Raw genomic sequence first — 13,517 nt, forward strand, 5'->3', positions numbered from 1 at the left:
CTAAATGATTTGGGCCTCAATTCATAGAATCTCTTGTATAATTCAAGGATAATATGAATTCTTGCTTAATAATATAAGTAGTGTGTTTCACAGAAGAGGGAGATTAGGTGAAGTGTAGTGGGTAAGAATGTAGGTTTTAGAACCACGCTGCTAGATTTCAAATCCTGGCTTCTACAATCTAACAGCAGCAGGGGTTGAGCAAGACACAACTTCCCAGCTTCAGTTTCCTCATCTGTAAAGTCAGAATAATAATGGTACTTTTCTCATAAGTGTGTTATGAGGATTGAAAGCTTTAAAGTAGGTCTAGCACATAGATCAGTGCCTGGCAAATGCACACACTAGGTAAGTGCTAGCAACCAGTATATTTAATAAGTACCATTTTCTTTGTTCTAATACATTAATGAATTCTTAGATCTATTCTTTATGTATAATAATTTATGTAATAATTCCTAAATATATGGGTACTTAAATACTACCCATATATTCCTTCCCCTGGTCTGATGGAGCATTTTTTCATAAGACACAGTCTGCAGCATTTGTGTTATATTGAAATAAGCCGCCAGTCCAAATGCACACATCCAGGACAGCATGGTTTCTAACTTAATACTTAATTAGCCTGCCCTTGATTGGTTTTTCCAGGTAGATTTTAGCTATTAATAGGGAAAATTTTTTATTGTGCATTTTGGGAGAGATACTAATACCTGTGTGTTCATATTATAGTAACAAAATTAGAAAGGTTTAGCCAAGGAAGTAATAAACTTTCCTTCTTGCGGGTATTTGAAACAGGTACAGTGGAATTAAGGGCAAATCCTGCTTTTAACTTAAGGTATTTATTGAATTTATTTTCCATGCTTTCTGGGCCATTGCTTACTTTTATTGCTGTCTATAAGTAATGTGGCTACTGGTACAGTTGAGGTACGTATGAATATATACAGTTCTTGGGGCTTCATTCCCGTAATATTTTTTTAAGCTTCTTAAAAGAGTACTTACTATCTTTAAAGCAAATATGGTAGTCGTATGATTAAATCAGTATGTAAAATCTGAATGGGTGATACGATTATTCCCCTGAAAAGTATTAGTACACTGGATACTTTGACATTTCATAAAATGTTTGACAAATGGGTTGCCCAACCCATTATCAGATGCACACAGACTAGTAATAAATGAATTTTGCCATTTTTCAATTAGCTTTTATTTCAGGACAAATAGTTGAAGGAAGCCTTTGACTTTGGTTCTTTACTAAACTTATGACTCCATATATGTTTATTTGGTACGCCATGGTTCTTGCGTGGGTACCAAGTTAAAAGCTAAGGACCCAACCCTTTTTGGCCTAGAATACACAGTCACAGAATGCATAATTTTTATAAAGCACAACCAAGTCAAATGTTGACTTGTCCAGAGGAGTTTTCTCAGTTTCTTTCTTTGAAAGGTACAGAGTCTCTTTACTCCTTGTAGATACAAAGACTAGCCATTTTATCCAATTTGTCCCGGTTAAGAAATATATAAATAGTGTATCATTTTTAAAAAGAAGAAGGAGGTATCTTCTTCCTCCTTAATCCTCACCATAACGTCACTCTCAATTAGCTTTGTTTTCAAAGGAGATAGATATATCAAATTTCATATTCGCTAGATCACCCAGACCGATCACATATTCTGTGCACAAGTCTGCTGCAGCACTAGCCAGCTGTGTGGGGCATGGGAAATTCATTGTCTCCTGAAGCAAATACATTTTGCCTTCAGAAAACTCTGTTCATAAGTTCTTTTGAATGTTTGGTCAATGTCTAACTTCCCAGGGAAGCAGTATAATAGTTAAATGGCCATGGGAATCAGAACTGATTCATATCTGAGATCTAGGTGGGTAACTTTGGATGAGTTTAAGCCTCAACTTTCTCATCTGTGAAAAGGGGATAATGATGGCAATTTCAAGAGTTCATTGAGAAAATTAAGTGACATAGCATATGTAAAACGCCCAAGATAGCACCTTGTTCATAGTAGGCCCTCAGCATGGTATCTTCTGGAAGTTTCTGCCTTTACGCTAATTCTGTCTACCTGAACCGTATGGAACAAGTCTATGTTTCTTTTCAACTCAACTATCATGTCTTCCCTGTTTCCGTTTAATGTTCCTCAAATGACATGATTTGGTGAGTTTCTTCACCAAAGAAATGCCATAGAGTTTGTTTCTCTTGAAGAGCGATGCCTAGAAGAAACACAATGCTTCTGAGATCGTCTGATCAGTATAAAATGAAGCCGTCCCATCACCTACCATTAATGCATCTTAAGGTCAAAGTAATTTGTTTGTTTGTTTCTTTCCTTTGGTGGGGGGGGCGGCAGCCACATCATACATTTGATCAGAATCATATGAAAATATGATCCATGGTATCAGATGTATTAATTTTTCCTGTAATTTTTATTTAACTTTATTTTATTTTTAATGAAATATCTCATTATATACTTAGAGCGTACATAGAGTAGAAGTCACTAGGGTGAATTCTGCTTTGTGTTAAAGTATTGTCAAAATATTTGGGGCTTTGTTTTGTGCCTGATTTTCCACAAAGTACTTGTATTCTTTTCTCTTTTTACTAGTATGGCAGGTGTATATATATATATATATATATATATATATTTTGTTTTGTTTTTGTTGTTGTTGTTTTTGCGATACGCGGGCCTCTCACCGTTGTGGCCTCTCCCGTTGCGGAGCACAGGCTCCGGACGCGCAGGCTCAGCGGCCATGGCTCACGGGCCCAGCCGCTACGCGGCATGTGGGATCTTCCCAGACCGGGGCACGAACCCGTGTCCCCAGCATCGGCAGGCAGACTCTCAACCACTGCAACACCAGGGAAGCCCAATATTTTTTAAAGATGTGCTTTCAACTTTCAGTCATGCTCATCTTCTGTTTGCCTTAAAAAAAAAAAAAAAGGTGATTTGGCAATGGAAAATGTAATGAAGACCAAGTAAATGAGTGTTTGAAGATACATTGCTGAAGTAGCTTAATTTGACTTTGAATATTTTCAAATCTTTCAGTTGAGAGACTCTCATCTCTTAATAGACAGAGACACAGATTATTGGATTGAACATAAGGTTATCCATATAATTTTCATTCTATTAGAAATTAAAACGATTAAGCATTTTACATGTAACTAGTTGTATATGTACATAAATATGAAAGTGTGTTTATTTTATCCATGCTGGCAATCACTGACATTGACTTATGTAGAGAGAGTTGATATGTAAAAAGCACTGTTAAATTTCTACCTGAAAAACTATGAGATTTGAGGCATTGTCTTTTAGAAATTAAATGATCTAAGTTATTTTGTTTGGCTAAACATTTTTCTTTGCACTGTTATCGTAATCTTTGAATTAGTTTTACCAGATTTTTTTCAACGGGACTACCAAAAAGCTCTAAAAAATGTCTGTGCCTTACAGTTCTGTATTTAACCTCCAGATTGGCAATAAGAGACTTGTAAGCTCATATATGGGGTCTGCATAGTGTTAATGTCTGAGATTTATTTTCCCCCAAGGGTTCATAAACAGTATTGACAAATATATCACACACTGCAATTTTGACGTGGTCATAATGTAGCATGGGAGGTTTGAAAGATTTAAATAAACATCTAAATTGAATTTGTTAGCTCTTCTGCAGCAAGAGTCCTGTTAGTCACTAGCATCTATGTATTTTTATCAAGGATTTTCCATAAACTAACAATACATGTCTCTTCTAAAGAACTGAGTAAGAAAGCTATTGCAAAATAAACCCTGAATTCCTGTCTTTTCCGCCATTGATCAGTAGACTTCTCCATTTAAGGAGTCACATCTATTTTCAAGCATTAAAATACACTTTATTTTCCTAAAATATGCAGTTTCTAAATGACTTCCTAGAGCCCATTTAATTTGGGACTCGTTAATTTTGCAAAGTTATTTACTTGTCGTTGACATTTTCTTTTACTGTCAAGGATTATCAATTTGAGCTAGTCTTTTTGTTTTGTATACATGCTTCCTGCTTTAGGTTAAAAATAATGGAGATCCATTTTTGTCATTTATTTGTTGAGAAATAATTAGCATCAGCTATGGTCAGCAATAAGGATTGATAAGATAAGGTCATTTTCTTTAGAGATCTTACCTTTCAGTAAGTAAGATAATCATAGATACAGATAATTATGATATGAGATAGTGCTATATAGAAGTACTATGTAATCAAGTGCGGTAGGACAGTGGAGGGAAAATGTTTCATGATGAATCATGTAACACTCTTCCCAATCAGTGGCCCAATCAGTGGTGCAAAATGCAGAAGTAATTGTTGAAGATGTGTGTGGGAAGAGAGAAATATGTGAAAACAGTTAAGTCTCTTAGAAAAGGTTTCAATAACAACTTTTTATTCTGTAGAATTATGATTTTTTATCCTATAATGACATATCTTTTTATTTGAATTTTTTGTTTCAAGTATTATATGATTTTTCCTGCATAGTTAATTTTTGTTGATACTAAACATCTCTAATTTTAAGTTCAGAGATGCCTATTTTCTTATTATAGGGGCCAAATTGCAATGTACTCGTGAAATTATGTGATTATGAGCAACACTTTTAAAAAATATATAGTTGGGTGTGATTTGGAATATTTAATTGATTTGCCTGTTAATCCAAAAATTTACTGAGCACCTACCATGTACCAGTTACTATATTAGATGGAGAACAGAAAGAGAAATGGACTTTGTTATTATGGATCTCATACTCTAATCACAAAATCCCTTTAGCATAAAAGGTCATTGTGAATATTTTTCTGTTAAAATATTAACTCAGAAATATGTACCTAGACGTAATAATGAGCCTCTTTATTTGTTTAAAAGTGTCATGAGAGTAAAAAGTTACATATCAAGTTCTTTTTTTTTTTTAATCCACGCTTTTTCTTTTTGGGGGGTAGAGGGAGTAGGTAGGAAAATTGTTCCTTCAAGGTAATATTCCATAAAGGTTTTTGTACCTTTGGAATTTAAATATGAAAAAATGAGGGTGTCTAGCTTGATACCTACCATAGTAGAATCTATCTCACCTCATGGCTCCAAAAGTAAAGAAAAGGATATAAATTAAATTTAAAGGATAAATTAAATTTAAACATTGAAGTTGTATTTCCATGCCAGACGATGACAAAACTGGGTATGGAATTGTCAGTTGGATGTGTTCTTGTTTCATGATTACTTATGCAGCTGTTACTTAGCTGACATTAGTTCCTAGTTGAATGTTGGAACAAATAATGCATCTGATTAGGTATACCCAGAATGTATGTTATGGGGTTGTTTTGTGACACGTAGGTGTCGTGTTATTTTCCTCTGTATGATACTTGTTTAATGAGAGATTATGCCAGTAGCAATCAGAGAACTGTTTCTTGAACTGTTTTTGTTTTATACATCCCCAAATACAACATCGGTGAAATTAGAGTTGGTTGGAGAGGGGCAAGCCCCTCCTCTGCTTACTCCCTCCCTGTGGGACTTCTCCCAGGCTGCTCTCCAGACTCCCAAACTCACAGCAGCTGGGATGTGGAGACATGACTGATGCGGAGGGACAGGGGATGCCCTGGCTTCTGGTGTCAGCTTCCAACTACACATTATGCACTGGCCTTCCGAAAAATGTATTTTCTCTTATTGTGAAGGGAAAAAAAAATCTCTTTCATTACGGCTTTCAATTTTATTCAACCGATAGGCAGGTGAAAAATTGAAATACATCACAATTGCTGGTGAATTAAAACAAGATCAGAGTATTGCTTGCAAAGTATGTTGGCACTGTTGTAGATTTGCTCTTTTCTTTCTCTTTTTTTTTTTGACAAAAAATCATATTATATTTACATCAAAGTAGACCAAGTATTTTAGGAAGAGTATCCTCAATCAGAGTTTAATAACTATGGATGAGTCTTACTCGAGTTTTTTTCACAATTAGTCTTACCATCCGTGAAAGAAATAGACCATGTAGCTTACATACGTATAATGTTTATAATTTAGCACATGTATCTCATATTAAACTGCAATTTGGAAAAAAGCTATTGTAGTAATTTGATGCCTATGGAATTTATATTTCTAATATTGCTGTAGAGTAACGTTGTATTTTTTCTTTTTCTCTTCCTTCCCTCCTGCCCCTCTCCTGCCAACAGTCCTGGTACCTGGGCTAGCTTGGTTCCTTTCCAAGTATCAAATAGGACACCCATCCTACCGGCAAATGTCCAAAATTACGGTTTGAACATAATCGGAGAACCTTTCCTTCAAGCAGAAACAAGCAACTGAGGGAAACATGAAATACAACACTAGTTTAAGAAATTAAAAAAAAAAAAGGAAAAGAGAAGACTGGACAAAACAAAACAAACAAAAAGGGAGAAAGGAAAGAAACTGAAGAAAGAAGATAATAGACCAGCAATCGCAGCACTTACAATCACTAATTCCCTTAAGGTTGAAACTGTAATGACATAAAAAGGGTCGATGATATTTCACTGATGGTAGATCGCAGCCCCTGCAAAGTAGCCTTTGTTACATGAAGTCCGCTGGGAAATAGATGTTCTGTCTCTATGACAATATATTTTAACTGACTTTCTAGATGCCTTAATATTTGCATGATAAGCTAGTTTTATTGGTTTAGTATTCTTGTTGTTTACGCATGGAATCACTATTCCTGGTTATCTCACCAACTAAGGCTAGGAGGCGGCATCAGAAGTGCTGGGTGACAGAGCCATGAGCCAGCCATTTTATAAGCACTCTGATTTCTAAAAGTTAAAAAAAATATATATGAAATCTCTGTAGCCTTTAGTTATCAGTACAGATTTATTAAATTTTGGCCCTTAACCCAGCCTTTTCCAGTGTGTAACCCAGTTTGAAATCTTAAAAAAAAAAAGAAAAAAAAAAGAAAAAAAGAAAAAAAAAAGAAAAAGAAAAAAGGAAAAAAAAAACAGTTTGAACACAAAGGCTCTATGGAAGAAATGCCTCTATGTAGGTGAAGTGTTATCTCTGCATGCAACAGTAAAAATTAATATAATAGTTTCCCCACAAAAGAAACACTTAACAGAGGCAAGTGCAATTTATAAATTTATATCTAAAGGGGAATCATGATTATAAGTCCTTCAGCCCTTGGACTCTAAATTGAGGGGATTAAAAAGAATTTAAAATAATTTTGAACGAATTTATTTTCCCCTCAGTTTTTGAGGGCAGTAAAAAGGCATTAAATCAAGACAAATCATGTGCTTGAGGAAAAAAAAAATTAATGAAAACACAGCACTTATGTTGGTTTAGCTGCAGCCTCCTTGGAGGTAGAATTTATTTATTTAAAATTACTGGTTGCATCAAGAACCCATAGGGTGTACAAAAGGTTCTATAAAATCTGCATTCTAGAGACAAAGAGGCAGGCAAATCCATGTCACAAGGGTAAAGCTTACAGTTTACAAACTGGGAACGCCAGGGTGTAGGATATAAAAATGCACTCTTGAGAAAACAGATGTAATCAGGGTGCTGAATACTTGCATGGTGCTTTCAGACATTAGCCTTGTTCAACAAATTTCTTGTATTGACAGATCTGTGGTGTGCATGGGCAGACACATTTTTGCCTCTATGTCTCTTAAAATTTTAATTAAAAATACTCTTTCCAGTAATCCTAATTTGCACGAAGATATAATGTCCACATTACGTGCCTTGCCTTGAAATCTAAAAAACAAAAAAAAACACAAAAAAACACAAAAAAGTGACATCACTACACTTGTTTTGCTGCATTTATTATCATTTTAAATCTTTACCATTTTTATGACAAAATATTTTGTACTCCAGACGAAGAAAAATGTGTGACATCATGGATTTTTTAGACAGTTATACCTTTATCTCACATTTATAAAGCATATCATGGCTGTGTATAGTTGCCGCTTAAAAATTGTAATCGACCAGCAATATTTTCAGTATTTTGGTGTTTTTTCTATTAACCTTTCATGTTTTTCATCTTCCAATTAATATTTGGGGGGGAGGGATTTCAAATTTATACGAATTATGCAATACCAAGTTTTGCCTATGTAGGTAGTGCTTTTAGCTGTATTGGTTATTATAGGTAAGTACACAGATTTAAAAAAAAAAATAATGTATGCTTTTTTTTTGTTTGTTTGTTTTAATTGACCAAAGTGGGTACTGCTATTTTTGCAGTGTGATGAGGTCCTTTTGTGTACTGAGAGATGGACAGGGGATTTTTTTTAATATACATATATATATATTCTGGGGTGGGTGGGAGGATTTTTAACACTTTACAGTGTAGCTGTGAAGCAGTGCACCCTGAGATGGGCCTGGGCTGCACAGCGACTGTTCTGCCTACTGTGAGAAACTTCAACTTCACAGGTTTCCCTCTCAAACTCCCCACCTGGGGTGCAAGCGGAACTCCTTTCTGCTTTTCATAGCAACAGAGTAAGAGCAAGCAAACACAACCAATTCACCTGGAGGCAGACTTGGCTTAAAACAAACGGTCTTATCTTTTTTAGGGGGGGCGTGGTCGTTTTTCTTGAAAGTTCCGGATCCACAGTGGAGAGTGAGCCTGTCTCATAGTTAGCAAAGATAGTCGTTGAAAAGTACATCTAGCAGATGTTTCAACTTCGGGGCTGAGCATACTTTCTCCTCTAAACTATGCCATCCTGCTGGAGGGGGTGCTCCCACATCCTTTCCCCACCACTTTCCTTCCCCATTTCTTCATTTCATGAATGTTAGTCTGTGATTTACCTGGGACTCACTACTTCAAACGGACGGTAGTGCGCTTGGAAATTTTTTTTAATATCCAGGAGATTGAACAGAGGGCTATTATTACATGTATTCGGACTTCTAGATTAAAATCAAAGTTCAGTTTTTAAGGAACAAAAATAATAAGTCTTGTTAAGTTTTCATTTTACCTGCCCTTTTTAAACAGAGAACCAGACTAGAAGGGAAATAGAGAATTTTTAGAAATGAATTTTCCTGTGGATGAATTAAGCCCATCAGATGCTGATGGGATTTCTTTTTTAAGGGATGGTACCTCAAGTATATATTGGATTTAATTTCCCCGGAGGGCTAGAGGGTGAATGGAGGCTGGTTCTACTTTACTCTGCCCCACTGCCTGCCCGCCCCCCCCCGCCCCACCCAGTCCCATTGAGGGAATTCATTACCAGGGGGAAAATCTTTTAGAATTAGTGACACATGGTGGGCTGTCCTGAGGAGCCCCCGACCCCCTTCCCCCAGGCCATGGCCTAATAAAATAAACTGTCTATTGTTCTCACAGCATATCATTTAATAATGAATACTTTAGAACAATGCTTATGGGCCTGAGAATTGTGTTTGATTAGCCCATTCAGTTTGATAGCCCCAATGCTGAAAAGCACAGCAGGAGCGCAAGTTCAAAAGGAAGTCCAGTCATTTCTGTGATGACTTGCCCTGGTGGAAAACAGATCATCTCAGCCAAGCTCTTCAACCTAGTAGGTGAACAAATCAACCTCACAGGACACGCAGTATTTTTTTAAGAGCAGAGTCGCTCTCTTTTTTTTTGCCAGTGAATGAGCAGCTCTAGCTAAATAAGTTACACACTGTGGGTATTCCTGCCTGCCTCTTGAATACAAAGGCCTAGTTCAAGTGTTGCTTTTTTTTTTTTAATCATTTTTTTTTCTCCTTTCCTTTTGAGATAAAACTCTTAAAAAGATACTACTCTCTATATAATCTCAAATCCATTTCGGCCTCCTCCTCTTTTTACCAGGAAGTATCTTGTGACTAAGGGCCCCCCCCCTCTTGCAGGTCTTGCACGCCCCTCCCCTCCCCAGAACTGCAGAGCTACAGGATGGTGAAGGTCACCCAAGGGCATCAGTAGGGGGTGGCGTCTCCAGCCCCGGCTCCGCGGCACTGTTCAGCTTTCCCTGCGTTGCTTTGCAGCCCACCCCTCACAGTGCCTCTGAAGTGTTTCCTCTGGAGTGACATGAGCGTTTGAGGCTTGTCTAAGGAGAAAAAAGAAAAAGGCAGTGAAGGAGACTGTACATAAAGACATGGCAAAAATCTTAATTATAGCAATATAGTTATGGGGTAATGTTCGGGTGGGCAGCTCCATTAAAAAAAAAATATGTGAATGAATCTGTGAAGCTGCGAGTAGCAAGAAGAGCGAAAGGTCTTCTTCATGAACCGCCTACCTTGTAGACAGTAATTTGTACACTGTATAGTTTTGTTAAGAATTTTTTTTTAAATTAAAATTCCCATGTTTGTAAAGCTAACTTTTTAACAATTATAATGGAACTATATGTTGTTTCCATTTTTAAAGTAAACAAGAATATTCCTTGTTTGGAGACTGGACTTGAGTTAAAACTCTCCAGGCTCTTAAGTTATGTATTAAAAAAAAAAAAAAATCTGTCCATGTTAGGAGTTATTTCACAGATTCCTGTGCTTGAAAAGCATAGGATACTAATCCTTTAAAAAAGTGTAAATGGAGAAAAGTTATATTTTATGAAGGTTATTTTGTTGTATTTAGTATTGGAAAAGTTGGTTTTCAGAGCATTTCAGAATGTCGGAAGCACCACTGTCTTTTTATTAGTATATACGGCCTTTAGCAAAAGTTTTTGTGATTGTTACGTGATGGTATTTAAGGTTGTTTCACAGAGCATTCAGGATAGGCAGAAAATGACAAAACCGTGCTATGTCTCACATAACGTGTCCTCAGGGAGCAGAATCTTGGATTTGTGACTTGTAGCTTCATAAGGACTCAACAAAAGAGATTGCACAGGGACATCTTCAGCGGTGTGACACCAGGACATGTGTTCTTTACCTAGATTCAAACTCTATGTACCGTGTGAAACGAAGGCTGCAGAAAGTTATCCCATATTCAGTGTACAGTATTCATTTGTAATGAAACAACTCTACAATATTGCTGGCAGATAGGCCCCAAGCATGACATTCAGTATAGTTTACATGTTCCTGTCAAGGTCTTTGGTTAACATTAACCAGCTGCATGCTTCCTGGACTTTAAAAAATTGGGTTTCTATTGAAAACTTTTTTTTTCTTAAATGTGCAGGCTATTCAAGTCCAACTGTAAAAGCTCAAAATTGAATGTTCTACTCCATGCTGAAGGAGCTGAAAGCTGCCTTCTTCATATTTTGCACTTTCTGGTAGTTCCCCTGTTTTTTTCTAATTCCTTAAAAATTGTGTGGGTGGGGTGGAGCACTGCAGTTGGGGGGTAACATGGACCACTGATTTTTGCCCTTTGACCCTGCACAATGACCTTTGCATCAGCCAAACTCATTGCCATGACAACTCTTTGTACTGTGTCCGTGCCACAGATCTGTTGGTGACATTGTTCATATAGTCAAAGGGGACAAGTTGGAGACGGTCAATTTTTACATTTTTTTGTTGTTGTTGCAATTCTTTCTTCAATGGTTGTAAGTAGTTTTGTTTTTTTTTGTTTTTTTTAATAATAAAAGGGTTCACTAGTTAAGACTCTTTAGAAATATCTGTGTGTTGCAATTCAAATTGTTGAGATTGTGAAAACGCTTCAGTGCCACTAGCCTATGAGCACGCCAGCCCCAGCCTCTGATAACTTTTATTGCATGATACAGTACCAGTAACAAATGGTGGCCTACATACACACAAGGCAGTGTGAGCTGGTGACACTAAAGCCAGTCTTGTATTACTGTATTTTTGACAGAATGGTTTTGAAAACTGTGCTACAGGGACTGATGTGGCAAATATATCTCTTTATGCAGAAGGAAGTCTTTTTTTTTTTTTTTTTAAGAAGTATGGCTTATTATGCATTCTTCATCGAGGGCATTGAAGTTGCATGGACTGAAAAAAAGTTGATGCAAAACGAGAAAGAAACAAACAAAAAAAAAAACCAGCAAAATGTTTACCAAAAAACTCAAACAAATGAGCAGTGCCTGTTCAATTTCACAGTCTCTGTTGAGTTCAGTTGTAAATATGTTTCAAATGACATTTTCTTGGAAAAAAAAAAAAATCTCTACAACATTGTAGAATGTGAGGGGTAACTCCATCCCAGGCATAGGCTTCTCAAAGCTGCATTAGATTATGTCTTCATCAAGCTGTTAATTTGTGCTTATATCACATAGAACTTTTAGCATCCTGGGAAGAGGTGCCCTCACCTCAATGATATTTCTCTGAGAACAACTTTTGTAGGACTGTGTGTTTCTTTAGATACATTTAGTACAACTGTAGGTGACGAGTAGTCAGTTATTGCTTGCTAGCTACACACCAGGGTTGATCCATTTTAAAACTTTTGGCATTTTTGTCCTCATGGGCCATAAATACAGAACCTTGTATTTTAATTAAATTTTTTCAAAAAGGAGGCACATGCACAATCTCCGTGTAACAAACCTTTAGCAGTAGGATGTATTATATGACAGTTACTTAATTTCTGGCGTTCGGACCTCTGGGATCAGCCCCAGACTGGGCCAGAATGTTAGCGAAGGTTTTATTGTGCCCGGTTGGAGGATAATGTTCTTTGGGTACTTTTTGTGGGTTGCAAATGAACTCAATTGCCACAAGTTTTAAACTGGTGTAAATCAAGCTTGACTTAATGTGATTGTTACTGTTATATCCAGCCTATACTGCTAGCAGCTGCTCATACTGCAGTCAATTACTGGAAGCAGATATATTTCCTATGCAAAAACTGTTTAAACAATAAAATGAGCTATGCTACAGACTCTGGACTCATGTTTTATTTTCCTCCTCCACCTCTTCCCGCCGCTCTTCCTACGTTAGCGTTGGGGTCAGTATATCTTGGAAGTGGATCTTGGTCCTTCCATCTGGGAATTTTGTAGCATGGGTTTAATTTCTTAGCATCTGGGATGGTTACTATTTCAGTTCGGTACTTCCAATTGCACTGGGCACGTGTGTATGTTTAAACCCTTCTTGCAATTCCTACTACGTATCGTCCTCCCAAACTCTCTAAACAATGACAGTAGAAATGCAAGTGCAGATCTAGAATTTCAGCCCCCCACTCTCTGAGAAAGGCCTTTCAGCAATGAGGTGAAGATGTAACGTGTGCTCGGGATGACTGGACTGTGGTCTCCTCGACTGAAAAACCACAAGGGCCTCAGACACACACACTCAACAGAAAAGGTAAGTCCTGGGGCCACCCTGTGGCTGTGGGTTTAGTGGTTTTGTGAGTACTGGAGGAGAAGAATTTCTTTCTCCCAATGCCTGAAAAGGAGAAGCATCTTAGGTTTCCAAGAAGCGGTGCTACTTTTCAGTGCGAGCAGGGTCGATGTTCCTTATGCCCAGGGAGGTGGGACGTGAGCTGAAACTGAGGAAGGGGTCCCAAATCCAGACTCCTTGAATACGGCAATTCTGAACGGAGTCAGCTGGAGTTCAAAAATAGCTAATTGAAAAGGAATGAGCTTAAAGGGTTTTGCGATCCATCTGAGTGATGTGCACAAATGAAGCAAAACTAATGCAAGCTTCATTGAAAAGAGATAAAAATGCCTGGAATTTGACCATCCCAATCAAAGACTTGCTGAAACGGATCCAACTGCCTGATCCCACCACCTCTAATTCATGACTCGGG

The 13,517-nt window shown here is 37.2% G+C and overlaps 1 protein-coding gene across 5 annotated transcripts in view; it reads left to right on the top strand.

Moving 5' to 3' along the window:
• The window catches only part of NFIB (nuclear factor I B), a 443,132-nt gene extending 430,479 nt beyond the window's left edge, over nt 1–12,653 (top strand). For 4 of the 5 annotated variants that reach the window (XM_079926360.1, XM_079926363.1, XM_079926361.1 and 1 more), the window contains one exon: nt 6,133–12,653. In XM_079926360.1, the coding sequence (XP_079782486.1) occupies nt 6,133–6,262 (130 nt within the window). In that variant the 3' untranslated portion in view covers nt 6,263–12,653. The remainder of the gene's footprint in view (nt 1–6,132) is intronic. The other variant, XM_079926364.1, reaches the window with a different exon arrangement.
• Nucleotides 12,654–13,517: the final 864 nt, after the last annotated feature.

Source organism: Stenella coeruleoalba, assembly GCF_951394435.1.
Source record: "Stenella coeruleoalba genome assembly, chromosome: 7".
Taxonomy (NCBI): domain Eukaryota; kingdom Metazoa; phylum Chordata; class Mammalia; order Artiodactyla; family Delphinidae; genus Stenella; species Stenella coeruleoalba.